The 15,887-nt window shown below is 39.3% G+C and overlaps 2 protein-coding genes across 2 annotated transcripts in view; both read left to right on the top strand.

Annotated features, from left to right (window-relative positions):
- The first annotated feature begins 390 nt into the window (after window positions 1–390).
- Window positions 391–2,466, top strand: LOC129771993 (GPI transamidase component PIG-T). The gene is made up of 2 exons (XM_055776173.1): window positions 391–715; window positions 774–2,466. The coding sequence occupies exons 1-2, from the start codon at window positions 550–552 to the stop codon at window positions 2,354–2,356; spliced, it is 1,749 nt and encodes a 582-aa protein (XP_055632148.1). The 5' UTR covers window positions 391–549; the 3' UTR covers window positions 2,357–2,466.
- Window positions 2,467–8,906: 6,440 nt separating this feature from the next.
- Window positions 8,907–15,887, top strand: part of LOC129761740 (ubiquinone biosynthesis monooxygenase COQ6, mitochondrial) — a 45,645-nt gene continuing 38,664 nt past the window's right edge. The window contains exon 1 of the mRNA XM_055759487.1: window positions 8,907–9,155. Within this exon, the coding sequence (XP_055615462.1) occupies window positions 8,969–9,155 (187 nt within the window). The 5' untranslated portion in view covers window positions 8,907–8,968. The remainder of the gene's footprint in view (window positions 9,156–15,887) is intronic.

Raw genomic sequence — 15,887 nt, 5'->3', positions numbered from 1 at the left:
TGGTGAGAAAACTTGTGTTCGATAATGATAATTATCTTACATTACATTGATGAGATTTTTTTCTCTATTTCATCCATACATAACATAGGAACCATCTCGTCCAGGACCACAGAGGGCGGCTTTGGTACGTGTTACGCACCATCTAATGACTAATCACCATCCTTCTATCATTATCACTCGGTTATGGACACTGGTGGAGTGAACAAATAATACCTAACAACCAGACAAAACAAAACGGACCCAAATCACCATCGAAGAGTTTAACAATGTAATTCTTCAAACATATCAAAAGAGCATGAAGCAGATAGCCTAACGGAATCCTACGTCAACTATGCGGTCGTGTCTTGGACACAACCCTCCTGTGACTTTTTTTATTACAGAGTCAGTTTGGCACTGACTCAGTTTTAAAAACGAATACGCTAAGAGAAACAAACAAAAAAACAAATTCGTACTTTGACACACCCTTGTGTTAAGTTCGATTATTTATCCACCGAGTTTGGGTAGCATTTGATACGGCGAAGCATTTTTTTCATCGAACAGTAGCGCAATATGATTAAACTATTATGGCCAGCAATTCTGCTGGCCATCGTCCACCAGTCGTTCCAGTTTAACGAAGTTTTCGACGAGGAACTTTTCGTGAAACCACTCCCCGATGGGTTTGTTTATAGTTATTTCCAGTTCACGACACGCTGGGAGCTGTCGGCGAACGACAGCCGTGAGTATTCGTTATCACACCTTTTGGGTTGAGTGACTTATTACGATTATCATTTTAGTCCTTCACACCAATCTCGTGCCTCGGTCTCTGGCGGAACTCTTCTACCACTACCAAATCAGTGAGCTGCACCTAAGTTTCACCAACGGAATATGGCGTTACGAAAACTGGGGCTTCCCGGTGGTGGACGCTGGACCGGGTGCCGAAGTGTGGGCATGGTTCGAACCCCCGGCGGATGATAACGAAGTGGACAACAAGTGGAAACTGCTGTGTGGTACTCTTTCGGGACTGTTCTGTGCTTCGCTGAGTTTCGTCGATAAGACAAACACCTTCCGGCCGGAGTACTCTTTAAGGTCTCTTACGCACAAGTTCAGTGATCAGCCACCTTCTAAGGTTCGTTACGCGGCCCTGCCGCGAGAGATTGTGTGCACGGAAAATTTGACCCCGTGGAAAAAGCTACTCCCCTGCAAGCTGCGGGAGGGTTTCGTCTCACTGCTCACACCGGACCACGTCTATTCCGGTAATTACCATTCACTTGCAGTACACGTGAGGAAGCTTTGCGCAAATGCGGCTTGCGATGATTTTCAGCTGGAAATTCGCCAGACCGTGAGTTTGGTGCAGGATCAACGGTTGTTCGGGGGAAAAGATTGGTCTATTCGGAAGCTTTTCGGACAGGGAATGGAAGGTGCCTGCATATTGGCTAATACTAGCAAACTATACGTTGATGTCACGGATAAGGAATACGACATGACACAGAAGCCCACAAACATCTTGCAAACTACCCGAGGTGGTGCCACTTCTGTTCTGTATGAGTACGACATCAAAGAGTTTGAGAAGAAACAGCGTATGTTCAATGTGGCGGTGGTCGATAAAAAAGATCCAAACGTGGTTACGCTCACACAGCCACCCCCAATTTCTTCGAAGCGATTCATATCCGGAGTAGGGCAGGAGCGTGGTCGTATCGTAACCCGAATCACCAACACCCACTGGACGGAGCTAAATTTGATCGTTTTCGAAAACATTCCATGGTTTGTCCCGGTGTATCTTCATACGCTTAAGATTCACAAGGGAGAACAGCGTATCGACCCAAAAACAGTGAAATACGTTCCAGGCCGTCAACGAGAGCGACCAACGCTTCTGGAGATAGCTCTCACCATTCCAGCCCGTTCCGCAATCGAACTCTCGATAGATTTCGATTATATTTTCCTCAAATGGCAAGAGTACCCACCGGATGCCAACCACGGCCACTATCTGCAGCCGTCTATTATCTCAGTGTTACTTCCGATCGCCCGCAACTACACTTCCCTGCCACGGGAAGCTTCGCTGTATCGGGACTCATTCAACGCAACCCAACCGAACGGATACTTCCTGCAGATTCGAACCGAAGCCCTGTTGCTGACGCTTCCGATGCCGGATTTCAGCATGCCCTACAATGTGATATGTCTGGCGTGCACCGTGGTGGCGCTTGCCTTCGGACCGATACATAACATTTCCACCAAAAAGATCGTCGCGAAGAGCAAGGAACCTGCCAAACCAAACCTGATGGTGAAGCTGAAGGAAAAATTCTGCTGGTGGAAGAAAAAACAAGATGACAAGGTTGAGTGCGCGGCAGAAGAAACCGTTTCGACGGGCAAGCAGGAGTGATGCTAGATACCAAAAGAGAGGACTGAAAATGTAAAACTATTTTTTCATTTGTATGTAATGATGAGTTGCTTCTAAGTCAGGATTGAAATAAATGTAACATTGTGAACTGACCCTTACGCGTTCCATTGATGTGAAAAACACGCATTTTTTGAAAGCAGAATTGGCAAGTTATCAATTTACTAGCATTTTTGGAGTCTTGATGTGTGATTTGTGTCAATTTTTCAAACTCTTAGAATGCCAGGAATATCCACAAAAGTGAAAAGTAAAAGAAAGTTATATCCTCGGCTTTCGGCTGAAAATCTCTTTAAAAAATTTTAAAAACAAATAAAAACTCTTTAAAAACAAATCTACGCAGCTGTTAATTGAATCTTTTATCACTAAGTCTGAAGTCGAATCTGAGATCTTTCCGAATTCGTCGACTGTTGAACCAGAATCGCATCAGGAATGCTCAAGTGATAAGGATGACTATACCAATCAGAATAAACACTCCTATTCTGTATTTTGATCGATTCGAAATATTTCGAACGACTTCATTAAATTCCATTCTGTATTCCGTTCGAGTTGTTTTTGCATTTCGTTCGATCTGTTTCTCTTCGAACATTAAATGGGCAAAACGTTCGGAATAAGGAAGGCGAAGTTATAACTCGAACGAAATAACGGTTTCGAACGAAATGGAAATCCGTCGGAACACAGAATAAGGCTGAAAAAGACAGGTGATTTCTAAAAGTGGTAATAGCGAATGAACTCATTACAATTTAGTTTCTTGAAGAATTCTTTGTTTTATTTGTATCTAGAATTTATAATAAATTCCATAAGTAGATGTTTATAATTGTTTTACTTAAATAAATGATTTAAATGAGCATATATCGAGAGATTTTTTCGTTTTACACGGTTTTACATAGCAAAATCGGATATTTTATTCTACACGGTTTTATCGGGAACCTATCTTCAGTGTAAACCGAGGGATAGGTGTAGATGAATCTCACTAAAAAACTAATATTTAGAGTAATTATGCGTTGTACTTACCATTGACGCTGCGTAATTTAACGTTTAAAATGAATTCACAAAAAGGTTCCAGTATGCTTCTTCTCCAAATTCAGGAAACATTGAATCGAATGAAAGCCATGATTGGAGGCGATCCATACATCCATCCAAGACACGTTTGGATGATATATGAGGCATATAATTGGCGCAAAAGTGAAGGCGATCCCAGCAAACATTAAATCGTATAATTTTGCACGTGCCAAGTCTTACAAGAAATCCGAATAAATTAGAATCGCATATAATATCAATCAAAGTATGTATCGTGTATATTTGAAATCGCATTAAATGTAAAAATTCGATTTTAAATACCATTATCAAATTAAGTCGCAATTCGGTATAATAAACATCAATTTTATGATGCACATTGTCGTAAAACATATTTAATCCGCATCATATGCGTATATTACGCTGATGCAGTTTGTGTGTCGTATAATCGTATAATTTAAATCGATTCAGTACTGTAGTGAATCGTGTTGCATGCTGAAGAAAATCATGCAACAGTGAATCATATTAGATCCTAATAAAGAACATATTACATCATATTGAAATGTCAATGAAATGCTGATGCACTCGAAAGTTTTAACCGCTGTTGAATTTAATTTCAGATAGCCGCACGAGATAGCTGGTGGATGATAATCCAGACGACCGGAGTTCGAACCCACATCGGAGCAGTTTTCATCAAACATCAATCTGTGCCATTTCAAACATTCATATTCCACTCCCAACACAAGTCAATCAAACAATTATTATTTCTATAAACATAAATACTCATATATAAAAATGGCGATTCGTGAGGCTATAATAAACATTTCACGAAAATATTTTGCGCCATTTGTTTTTTTTCTATGTCTGTAATAAATCGTATATGAGTATTGTGTGGCATATAGAGTAAAAGTGTAAATAGAACTTAATTCAGAACTTGTCCCCCGTTGCTATCGTGTGAGCAAACAGCGGCAGAACGGACAATGTCTTAACACACACATCGAGCCGAACTCGTCCTCGCGCACACACACTCTCGTGAGCGACTTTCCTCCACATCTCCTCATTCTTGGATCAACGCTCGAGAAGGTGAGTTGCACAAGTATGGCAAAAGTTAAATCGCATAACAAGCGTATATATAACATCATATGCCCTAAAATTTGGTTGGCATATAATGCGCCTAACTGGCATATGCATGCAAAAGTGGAGGCCATATACATACATGGCAAATGCTTACCGAATTTGTTTGGATGAATATGCAACTTTGACCGGCTATAATAGCGACTTTTGCCATACTCATATACGATTTATTACAGACATAGAAAAAAAAACAAATGGCGCAAAATATTTTCGTGAAATGTTTATTATAGCCTCACGAATCGCCATTTTTATATATGAGTATTTATGTTTATAGAAATAATAATTGTTTGATTGACTTGTGTTGGGAGTGGAATATGAATGTTTGAAATGGCACAGATTGATGTTTGATGAAAACTGCTCCGATGTGGGTTCGAACTCCGGTCGTCTGGATTATCATCGACTAGCTATCTCGTGCGGCTATCTGAGATTTAATTCAACAGCGGTTAAAACTTTCGAGTGCATCAGCATTTCATTGACATTTCAATATGATGTAATATGTTCTTTATTAGGATCTAATATGATTCACTGTTGCATGATTTTCTTCAGCATGCAACACGATTCACTACAGTACTGAATCGATTTAAATTATACGCTTATACGACACACAAACTGCATCAGCGTAATATACGCATATGATGCGGATTAAATATGTTTTACGACAATGTGCATCATAAAATTGATGTTTATTATACCGAATTGCGACTTAATTTGATAATGGTATTTAAAATCGAGTTTTTACATTTAATGCGATTTCAAATATACACGATACATACTTTGATTGATATTATATGCGATTCTGATTTATTCGGATTTCTTGTAAGACTTGACACGTGCAAAATTATACGATTTAATGTTTGCTGGGTATGTCGTCTAGTTGCAAAACCGGCCAACTCCGCAAATTTGAGAAATTCGTTTTTTCGGGTTTTCAGACCTTAGATATATTGTTCCGCTTATTGGCAGTGAGAAACAGCGCCGAAATTGATCGATTCCCTATAAAACACGCGTTCGAAAATCATAATGTGCTGCAAAACCGGTCAAATCCTCTTGCCAGTGAGTTTCAAAACCGGCTATTTCCATATTCGTGGTAATAATAATGTGTTCGTTTACACTTGAGGAGAGCACGAATACCCTTCTTCAGAATATAATGCTACTGCATTATTTCATAGGCTACAGAATACCGATTTCACCGAAATTACTGTCCTCAGATGTGTGGCTGATGGCTGTGAAGGCCGAAATCAAAATACAACGGTGATGTACAAGCTACAATACTGGATGCCCTGTTGCACCCCTAATCAACTGAAAGAGGTGGAGCTCATTTTCCCCATTCCCGCGCATTAGCTTATCCCTCCAAAACGTGTGTTTTCCGAAATTGAGAAGAAAATGAAGAGTTTGGAGACCCACTTTCAACTTTTAGAGTTCAAAAATATTCTCTCAAAAAATTGAACCGTTTTCAAGCCGGAAAGAGACTGCATTAACCTGGGTTGGAAGAGTACCAAAAATACATTCCTCCAAGCCCTGCACAATAGCACTCCAAATTCAACCCTACAAAGAAATTTTATATAACCAAGCATAATGAGAAGATGATGGTTCAAGCGGAGGTTTTCTAAAGAACTGAAGTTTGAGCGAGAAAGTCTGTTGTGAAGACTAAGAGATGTATTGCGAACAGTAAGCTTTCGACTGCGGTCCCAGGTACTGTTGTAAACCCTCTGAATATGTGCGATGTTCAAAATGTATAACAAACATTTTGGGCCTAACTGGGAGATTCACGAGCGTTTATTTTTTTACAAAAAAAACATCTTCACATTAAGGAAGCAGAGAAGTAGAGAGGGACGAAGTAGGACATGAGGGTCATGTGTGAGCTCGTCGAAGATGATACTGTCAAAAAAATTTATTTGTGTCGAAATCTATTAAAAACTGTTTCTAAACCTTTTGACGTAGAACTTCGTCTCTCATTAAGGGTGCCAAATCAGAAAACAGGTCACGTTTTTATGAAATAAAGTTAACGTGAATAACTATTTTTAACGCGAACGAATTTAGACGATTTACATACCAAACGAATCGGAAATTCCCCAAGATTTATTTTCCATGCTATATATTACAGTCCCCTGATGTGTAAACGGTTTAATTTGATGAAAACTAGAAGCATTTCTATTTGCTCATACATTTGTTCTGCTCATTTGTGAGCTTCCCTACCCAAGTAGTCAATAACGAGCAACTTATCGGCGATCAATGAAGGGGAATGATTGAAAATCACCTTGAACAAAAACAAGAAGAAGAAGAACGAAGGGTAATATTTGTCTATAGCATAAATATTGGATTTCGCTGAGGCAAACTTTTAATGTCGTTCTTAATACGAAGCAATGAACATCACTTATTCTCAAGAATATTATCAATATTATCAATATTATCAATAAAAGAACACGCATTGTGATGTAGGAAAAAAACCATTGAATTGAACCTCCTACAGAACCAAAAATGTAGGTTTTTGCCAATGTTTTTGTTTGGCGCTTTTTTGATTTTTTGTCATTTTCCGGAAAACGGGAGAACGGAAAAAGATAATTCTTGAAGATTGGGGTTTCTGTAACTTCAATGATCAAAATTACACCAATGGCTTTTGTTATAAAAATATTTTTTACAGCTTGGTCGTTAATGGGTTAACCAGTGACTTGAACAAAATAACAGCGTAGTTCTATGTCAACAAAGTGGTCGTGTCTTGGACATAACCTTCCATAATTTTTGCTTTTCAAATAATTCTAGTCAGCTTTTTCGTCTTGATGTTTGAGTTCATCAATAAAATTTTTTAAAAATCATTTAATTATTTACGAAATTTTGTAAATACAATACAAATGAAACACAAATTTCTGCATAACTTGACAACTAATCAAGCAAATGGAGCCAAATTTGGCATGTGCAGGTTTTAAGGGGCACGAAACATTTCTATGGTGAATAGCACTCCTTCCCCTCTCTAAGGGTGGCTGCCATACAAATGAAGCATGAGTTTTGTACATAACTCAGGAACTAATCAAATAATTAGAGCCAAATATGGCATGTGAAGATTTTAGGGGGCACGAACCATTTCTATGGTGAATAGACACTCCTCCCTCTAAGGAGGGGCTACCATACAAACGAAGCATAAATGTGTGCATAATTCAAGAACTTATCAAGCAAACGAAACCAAATTTGGCATGAGGAAATTTTAGGAGACAAGAAACGTTTCTTAGGCGGATGGACACTCCTCTCCACTTTCCAAGGGGAGGATGCCATATAAATGAAACACAAATTTCTGCATAACTCGAGAACTAATTAAGTAAATCGAGCCAAATTTGGTTTTAGGAGGCAATAAATGTTTCTATGGTGGTTTGACACTCCTCCCCCTTCCTAAGAGAGGGAGGGGGGCTACATTACTCGAGAATCAATCAAGAGAACGGAACCAAAATAATGCATGTGGTGATTTCAGTGGGGGGGGGGGGGGCATTTTGCATAACTCGAGAAGTAATCAAGCAAAATTTGCACATAGAGGTTTTAGGGAGCAATGAATGTTTCTATGGTGGTTCGACAGACCTACCCCCTCTCTAAGAGCAAGGAGGCTGCCATTTTTCCCCCTGTTGGGTGTGAACCACTGCGTCCATTATTTTGAATTATTGTGGTATACCCCTTTTTCATACTATATTTCAAGCTTATCTAACTATCTACTTTGTCCGATTTAGGGCGTTTGTTTTACTTTAATTCATAATGAATACAAAAATACGTTGTGGAGGAAGATAAAGGATATTGTCACTCAGTTTAGTGTTCTTTGTGCAATTCCACATTTCTCAATTGAGAGCTTAACAATGCGTTTCCAGATTAAAGGTTTTTTTTTGCAGCTGCTAAAAATAGGAGGAGAAGTATATCTATTGCAGCGTTGCTCGTTATGATAATTAAGATGGCCGTACACTGTTTGCCCGGAGGTCAAATATTTGATATTTTTTGACAGATAAGGTTTGATTTGATATTTTTACAAACACTATTTTGTTTGCCACTCTTCAATTTTCAACAGTAGTAAACAATATCAAACACCGAACATGGAAAAAATCAACTGAAATATTCAAGGTAACCTAACCATGTACCGACAGGTTCGAAGAACAGACTCCACCCTTAGAAACATGGACTTATGGGGTTTCTTAAACAAACGAGAATTTGTAAAAAGTGACGTTTATGGGGTTTCTCAAACAAACGATTCAATTATTCGTGTCGCATTACAGGCTCTGTCAAATTAGCTAGATGTCCAATTATAGGCAAATCACCGTATAAAACTATTTCATATTTTAAATCATCTATCCGCGTTTTATCGTGTACAACCATCACCGCAGCTGTCATCAGCTTTTTCGTTACGATGATGTTTACAAACATTGCGAAATACAAACATGTCCGGACAGTCGTTGTGAAAAGGTACAAATATTTCGTTGGAAAATGTGTTCGATTTTGGGTAGTTTATCGCGAAAAGCCTTGCTGGGAACTATCCCACTAAGATGCACGATTTTAGCGCAACGTCTCGCTAGTTCTGCCACTCCTGATGAATGCTCACAGCCGGCAGAATTCTACGACATAATCATCGCCGGTGGAGGAATGGTCGGGACGACGCTGGCGTGTTCATTGGGTGAGAAAAAGCAATGTTATCTTAATTTTCCCGGAGTAAACCATCGTGCTGAACATTAACATTTTTATTCGATAACTGATAAATCGTATTTAATCAGATTTAGCTCAATGGTTGCGTCTTATTGTCTATACGAAAAATTAATATTTCATATAGTTATTTTGCAAGATGTAATATTTTCAATTTACATGTATAACTTTTAGCAGTAACACTATTTGAATTCTTGCATAATTTAGTTGACACTGGACCGCAGTACCTCGCTTCTGTATCATCCTTTGGCGCGTATTTACGTTATCCGTAAACAAGGATGTAAAACATCCAATTTCGTAAAATACATATCTCGGGTAACTTATGGAGTATGTCGTAGGTCGGTTATGAAACAAACAACAGGTCGATGACTGAATGAAAAAAATTTTATTTCAAGTTCTTCAATGGCTCTATCTTTCCTAGAGTAACTTCGCCGTCTCATCGTGTTAAATTTCTCGATCCACACAATCCATTCTTCGTTTTTGGTTTTTATATTTTTTTTATTTGAATCGTTTATTTTTACAGGCTCAGTTACATAAGTTTAAAGGAGCCGAACTCCTTACTGTAATTTACTAGAATATATACATTTTTCCTTAATTCTAATGTTAATAACGTAGAAAACCGATTACTCGCAGTCGACTCGAGTTTAGAACAGTGACATATTTTCTTCAGGAAAAGAAGGGGATATGATTTTTTTTTTTGGTTTTGAGGGACTTTAAACTTTGCAGTTCATTCGCCTCTATATCCACACAGATCTTTCCTGAGCAAGCATACAGCGTCAGAACCTTCCGTTTCATACCCAACTGGTGGCTTCATGAAAACTGTTTCTTCTAAATATCTATGTAAGAAGTCGTACTCCACCGACATATTCAATTGGCCTGTTCAGTGTTCCGAAGGTAACACGATGTACCACTGGAACGAATGCGTTGTCGGAAAAATTCTTAAGATGCTCGCCCCGTGCACCAAGGCGGTACGTCAATTTGTCATACCATTCCTCCCATTTCTCGCTATCAGTTTGATACAGACAGACGTATTTTTAACTCTGCGGTCGTTTGTTTGGTCTCGGCCACCAAAACTTTATTTTTCCGTTCCGGTTGATAGTAGATAACGGTACTCAGCATGAACCAAAGTTGTCACTCAGGCTTGAGGAAAGGTTTAATGGAAACCTCCATGTATTGCGGTACTGTGTAGATGCAAAGAGCAAGGATTGTTCTGTATATTCAAACAGACAAATAAAAGACGGAAGATGCCAATCTAATTTTTTTTACGATATATGTAGTCAAAAACCAAGACTGCATGTTGGGGACTGTTTCGAAAAATATCACAAGAAAGCGAATTATCAAAAATAATTTTTGTATAGAAACAGTACATTAAACCTTTCGTGTCATCCAACGTCGAACGGAACTCGTGGTGTTTCGATGTGAAATGATTTCATAGCTCCAGGCGCATGGCGTTCGTGGGAAAGCAAGGCAAAGCTCAAAACTTGTCTCATTCACCGGCACAACCTTGGTACGCACGCACTGCTTAGTAGAGGAACGAATCGTTGTATTCATGTTTGGACCATGCTGTTTGAAATTAAATAATGGGCCTGATCATGAACGTCACTTCACGGTGAAAACGAAGTGAAATGTAAACAACGTTATTACGGCTGCCACCGTATGTGTAGAATCCGGAAAAGTTCATCCGTCGTGACAACTTTGATGAACTCGGTGTTATTATGAATATCACGATACTGTCACGTCACGGGGAAAAACAAGTATATATTTTTTTTTTTTCCAAAATATATTTTTTATTAAGGCACATGTGGCGTTAGCCTGACGGGGCCGGGAGTCCAATATTTTGACAATTTTTGTCTTACAACTATGTTAGTAATATGTAACCGATTACTCGCGGTTGGCTCGAGGTTAGTATTACAAGTGTTCTCATAATTGGTATGTTGCAGTCTTCGATGCTCTATACGTGTGCCCGACACGGGCTACTTCCTATTGGGATGCAGCTGACCATTAATCAGCAACGCTCCCTAGTCTGTACCCCATATCTAGCGTGGTGCGTCTTTCTCGACTCGAGGAATCCAGGATAGAATGGTCACTAGCCGGCGCAATCATCAGTTCGTGTAGAGTTGTCATGAGCGGTACAACCTTTGGCTCTTGTTGAATGATCAGTGGACTGCACAACCTTCGGCCCGTGCATCTGTAAAGAGTGTGTGTTATGTATTGCCGCGACTATGTAAAAGTTTATCGATCGGATAGGAGGGATATGAAACGGGGACACAACGAAGGAAACATCATTAAACGTTGACATCGGCGTTTCTGAGGAACAGGTATAGATGAAGCAGAAGATCAGGATCCCGGCTACCTAAGATATCCCGGACGGGGATATCCGATTTTCTGCCTTGTGCTCTCAGTGCTCTAGAGAGCTGAGAGCGAGCAGCATGGAACCGGATACACGACCAGACAACATGCTCGATGTCGTGGTAGCCATCGCCACAATCACAAAGATTGTTTGCTGCGAGCCCAATGCGATAGAGATGCGCGTTTAGGTTGTAGTGATTGGACATAAGCCGAGATATCACGCGAATGAAATCACGACCGACATTCAATCCCTTAAACCAAGCATTCGTCGAAACCTTAGGGATAATCGTGTGTAACCAACGACCGAACTCATCTTCACTCCACATGCGCTGCCAACTAACGAGTGTGTCCTGACGAGGAATGTGAAAAAATTCGTTATAAGCAATTTGCCTTTCAAAAAGTGTGCCTTCTGAAGCGCCCACCTTAGCTAGCGAGTCCGCTTTCTCATTCCCCGGAATCGAGCAATGAGAGGGAACCCATGCTAAGGTAATCTTGAATAATTTTTCGACCAAAACACTCAATAGATGTCTTATTCTTGTTAGGAAATAAGATGAGCGTTTATCAACTTTCATTGAGCGGATTGCCTCTATTGAGCTGAGACTGTCTGAAAAAATAAAATAATGGTCGATGGGCAGTGTTTCAATGATCCCTAGAGCATAGTATATCGCACCCATTTCTGCGACATACACGGAACAAGGATCTTTGAGTTTGAAAGAGGCACTGGAATTTTCATTGAAGATGCCGAAGCCAGTGGACCCGTTTATGTATGAACCGTCAGTAAAGAACATTTTATCAGATCCAACTTTCCCATATTTTTCCGAAAATATCGACGGAATAACATTGGAGCGTAGGTGATCTGGTATTCCATGGATTTTTTGTCGCATGGACAGATAAAAAATGATAGAGGAATTGCAAAAGTATGGGAAGCAAACTTGGTTGGAGATGCCCGGTGAAGGGTGCACTTCATGGGTAAGGTACTCATGGTATAAAGACATAAAACTTGACTGAGGAGTCAGTTGGAGTAGATTTTCGAAGTTATCAATCACCAATGGATTCATGATCTTGCAACGGATGAGAAATCTGTAGGATAATTCTGTGAACCGAAGAGTAAGCGGGGGTACTCCTGCCAAAACTTCGAGACTCATCGTATGTGTCGAATGCAAACACCCCATGGCTATACGCAAGCAACGATATTGTATCCTCTCCAGCTTGAGAATATGAATCCTGGCAGCTGATCGGAAGCAAAAACTGCCATATTCTAACACTGATAATATCGTTGTTTTGTACAACTAAATGAGGTCTCCTGGATGGGCGCCCCACCATGTTCCGGTTATTGTTTGGAGAAAATTGATTCTTTGCTGGCATTTCTGTTTCAAATACGCAATGTGTCTCCCCCAGGTACATTTAGAATCAAAATATACACCCAGGTATTTGAAAAACATAGAGTGTTGGATCGTTTTGCCGGATAGGTAAAGCTGGAATTGGGCGGGTTCGTGATTCCTAGAAAAAACGACCATTTCAGTTTTCTCGGTAGAGAATTCGATACCCAGCTTGAGGGCCCACGTGAACAGATTGTTCAGGGTATCTTGCAACGACTTTTGCAGAGCGACGGGATTAGTACCCATGATGGAAATAACTCCATCGTCTGCAAGTTGTCTCAGCGTGCAGTCTCTAGTGAGACAATCATCCATATCATTGACGTAAAAACTGTACAAGAGGGGGCTTAGGCAGGAGCCTTGCGGTAGGCCCATAAAACTGTATCGAGAAGATTTCAAGCTGCCATGATTGAAAAACATGTGCTTTTCTGACAGTAAATTGTACAGGAAATTATTCAGAATTGGTGAAAGTCCACGATTATGAAGCTTCTCTGAGAGAATTTCCATGGAAACTGAATCAAATGCCCCTTTGATATCGAGAAAAACGAAAGTCATTTGTTCTTTGCGAGCAAATGCGATTTGGATTTCAGAAGATAGCAGCGCGAGACAATCATTCGTCCCTTTACCTCGGCGGAAGCCAAACTGCGTATTTGACAGCAAATTGTTCGCTTCAACCCACTTGTCCAAACGAAGTAGAATCATTTCCTCTAACAATTTGCGAATACAGGATAACATTGCGATCGGCCTATACGAGTTGTGATCGCAAGCCGGCTTGTTGGGTTTCCGTATGGCTATCACTCTCACTTGTCTCCAGTCATGCGGGACAATATTCAGCTCCAGAAACTTGTTGAACAAGTTCAGCAAACGCTGTTTTGCCACTTGTGTTTTAGATTGTGAAAGCTAGTCACGCGGAATGGAGTAAGTTTTATTTCGGATTTATTTAGCTTTTTTGCTAACATTTTGAATCGTGTCTTGCTTTCTAAGAAAGAAAAGATAAAAAAAGGAATTTACCCGCTTGGTGGCATTTTTAGAACGAAATTCTGACGTATCCAGAGGACGTAAATTTGTTTATTTGAGCTACATTTGTAGTTCTCAATTAAACCGATTGAAACATGGCAAAAGGTCTAATTTCGATTGTCCTAAATGAATAGAATTTTTTGTTTCTATTTTAATTAGACTAACAGAGAGTTGCAACCCCATAAAATGGCAATGGAGGCCACTGACCCAAAACGATAATCATGATTGATTATGTATAATATTGATTTGTTGATATTTTGAATATAAAATAACTGTAATGTTTTTCCAACATTGCAGAGCTGGTTTTTGTAATTCAAACATTTGCAATTGGTGGACAAGACCCGAATCAGGACGATAGTTACATCGAATAAGGCCATTGATCTTTTGTTTTTACGTAATAGATATTTACAACGATATTGTTTTGGAGACACACTTTGAATGAAAGAATATTTAAGTTTCCAATAATGAAAAAAATAATCTATCATTGCAAAGCTTTTGAATTAATACTTATATAATTAATAATAATTATTCTCTAGTTCTTTTCCATAATTTTGATATCCATCTAAAGAAAATCTGAATCATTTTCTGCTTTTGGCAAATTCCTTGAAACTCATCAGGTGTTTCATTTGAAAATTATGCTTCTGTCCGATACTACTGACCAGTTTCTGTTTAAATAATTATATCAAACCTCATGTCCCGTATATTAAATTACACGAGAATGGGAAGGATAAGAGGATTAAACTTCAGAATCCCATATGGGAGCAGCTCAGATTATACTGATCATGCGATGGATAAATTCGGGTTTATTCTGAGATATAGAAGATATTAGAAGATATAAATTGTAGAAACGGTTCTTAAAAAATGATTCTAGCGTTGACCTATATTAATACTTCTCACTATTCAAACGAGTAAGACAGAGCTGAGTACAAGAGTATGCGAGATGTCGATTATTAAACTCATGATAGTCATGCTTTATCTCTAGAGTAATTTATAGAAAGAAGGAATAAAATTACACTCCCATATGTTCAACAACTACATTATTCAAGAGCAACCAAGTATTCCTCCTCATCTTTGAACCGACGTTTGATTCAGCAAACTAACCCACAAAGCAAATGATTCATGGAATGAATCCGAATATTTGGCATTGAAATACCGAATCATCTAGGTATAATCGCAAACTTGTCACTCTAAAACATACGTTCAATTAAATGGAATCTCATACACTTTTTAACTTTACCTACATAACGTTCCGAAATTATGCAACCGACATAACGTTCAAACGCCCGAAATTATGCTGACTGACATGCCCCTAGAGTTCACAAAAAAAAAGAATAAATTTTGTTTATCTTTTATAATCTTACTAGTTATGTATCACTGATCTTTCGAGTAAAAATAATTCTGACACAGACAGACAGAGCTCTACGTGGGGGATCTCCTTATATGTGGATATATGACAAAACAGAAATTTGGAAGTCACTATAACGCTTTTCTATCCTGGAAGACATTTTTTCTCCCATTTTAAAAAGTATCCATCTCCACCCCTCGAATACTTCCGTCCAACCCTCTTCGAAGTCTCCCACCCAACCCTCGATCTCGTTTTCTTTCTCCGTAGTTTCCGCTCACTAATCAAGGTCTATCCAGAGAATGCCCCTGGATCTTGCCCGTGGGTTGTTTTCAACTGGAAAAGCTCCCAAATCATTTCTCATAATCTGCATGTTACGAAAAATGTTCCGAAGATTAGACCGCATAAATTGCGCGTTGTCGTGGCTGACCGGAAGCACGTAAACGCAATTGTTAGCGAGCAGGATTTTACGCTGGAGTATCGCGTTTACATACCCTCTCACGTGGTACTGTGTGAATTCTTTTGAAGATGATGAGGTTGGCAAGATTAAAAATCTCCCTCTGATGATTGCCAAAATCTTGGACTGCTGCTATTTCGGAACATTTACTCTGAAAGGATCCAA

The sequence above is a fragment of the Toxorhynchites rutilus genome, chromosome 1, assembly GCF_029784135.1.
Source record: "Toxorhynchites rutilus septentrionalis strain SRP chromosome 1, ASM2978413v1, whole genome shotgun sequence".
Classification (NCBI taxonomy): Eukaryota; Metazoa; Arthropoda; class Insecta; order Diptera; family Culicidae; genus Toxorhynchites; species Toxorhynchites rutilus.
The sequence above is the reverse complement of the archived record's forward strand: the minus strand, read 5'-3'. Positions and strand labels throughout refer to the sequence as shown.

Coding starts and splice junctions, on each gene's coding strand:
- LOC129771993 (XM_055776173.1), top strand. CDS start 550: ATGATTAAACTATTATGGCCAGCAATTCTGCTGGCCATCGTCCACCAG. Junction 716..773: donor GCTGTCGGCGAACGACAGCC/GTGAGTATTCGT, acceptor TTATCATTTTAG/TCCTTCACACCAATCTCGTG.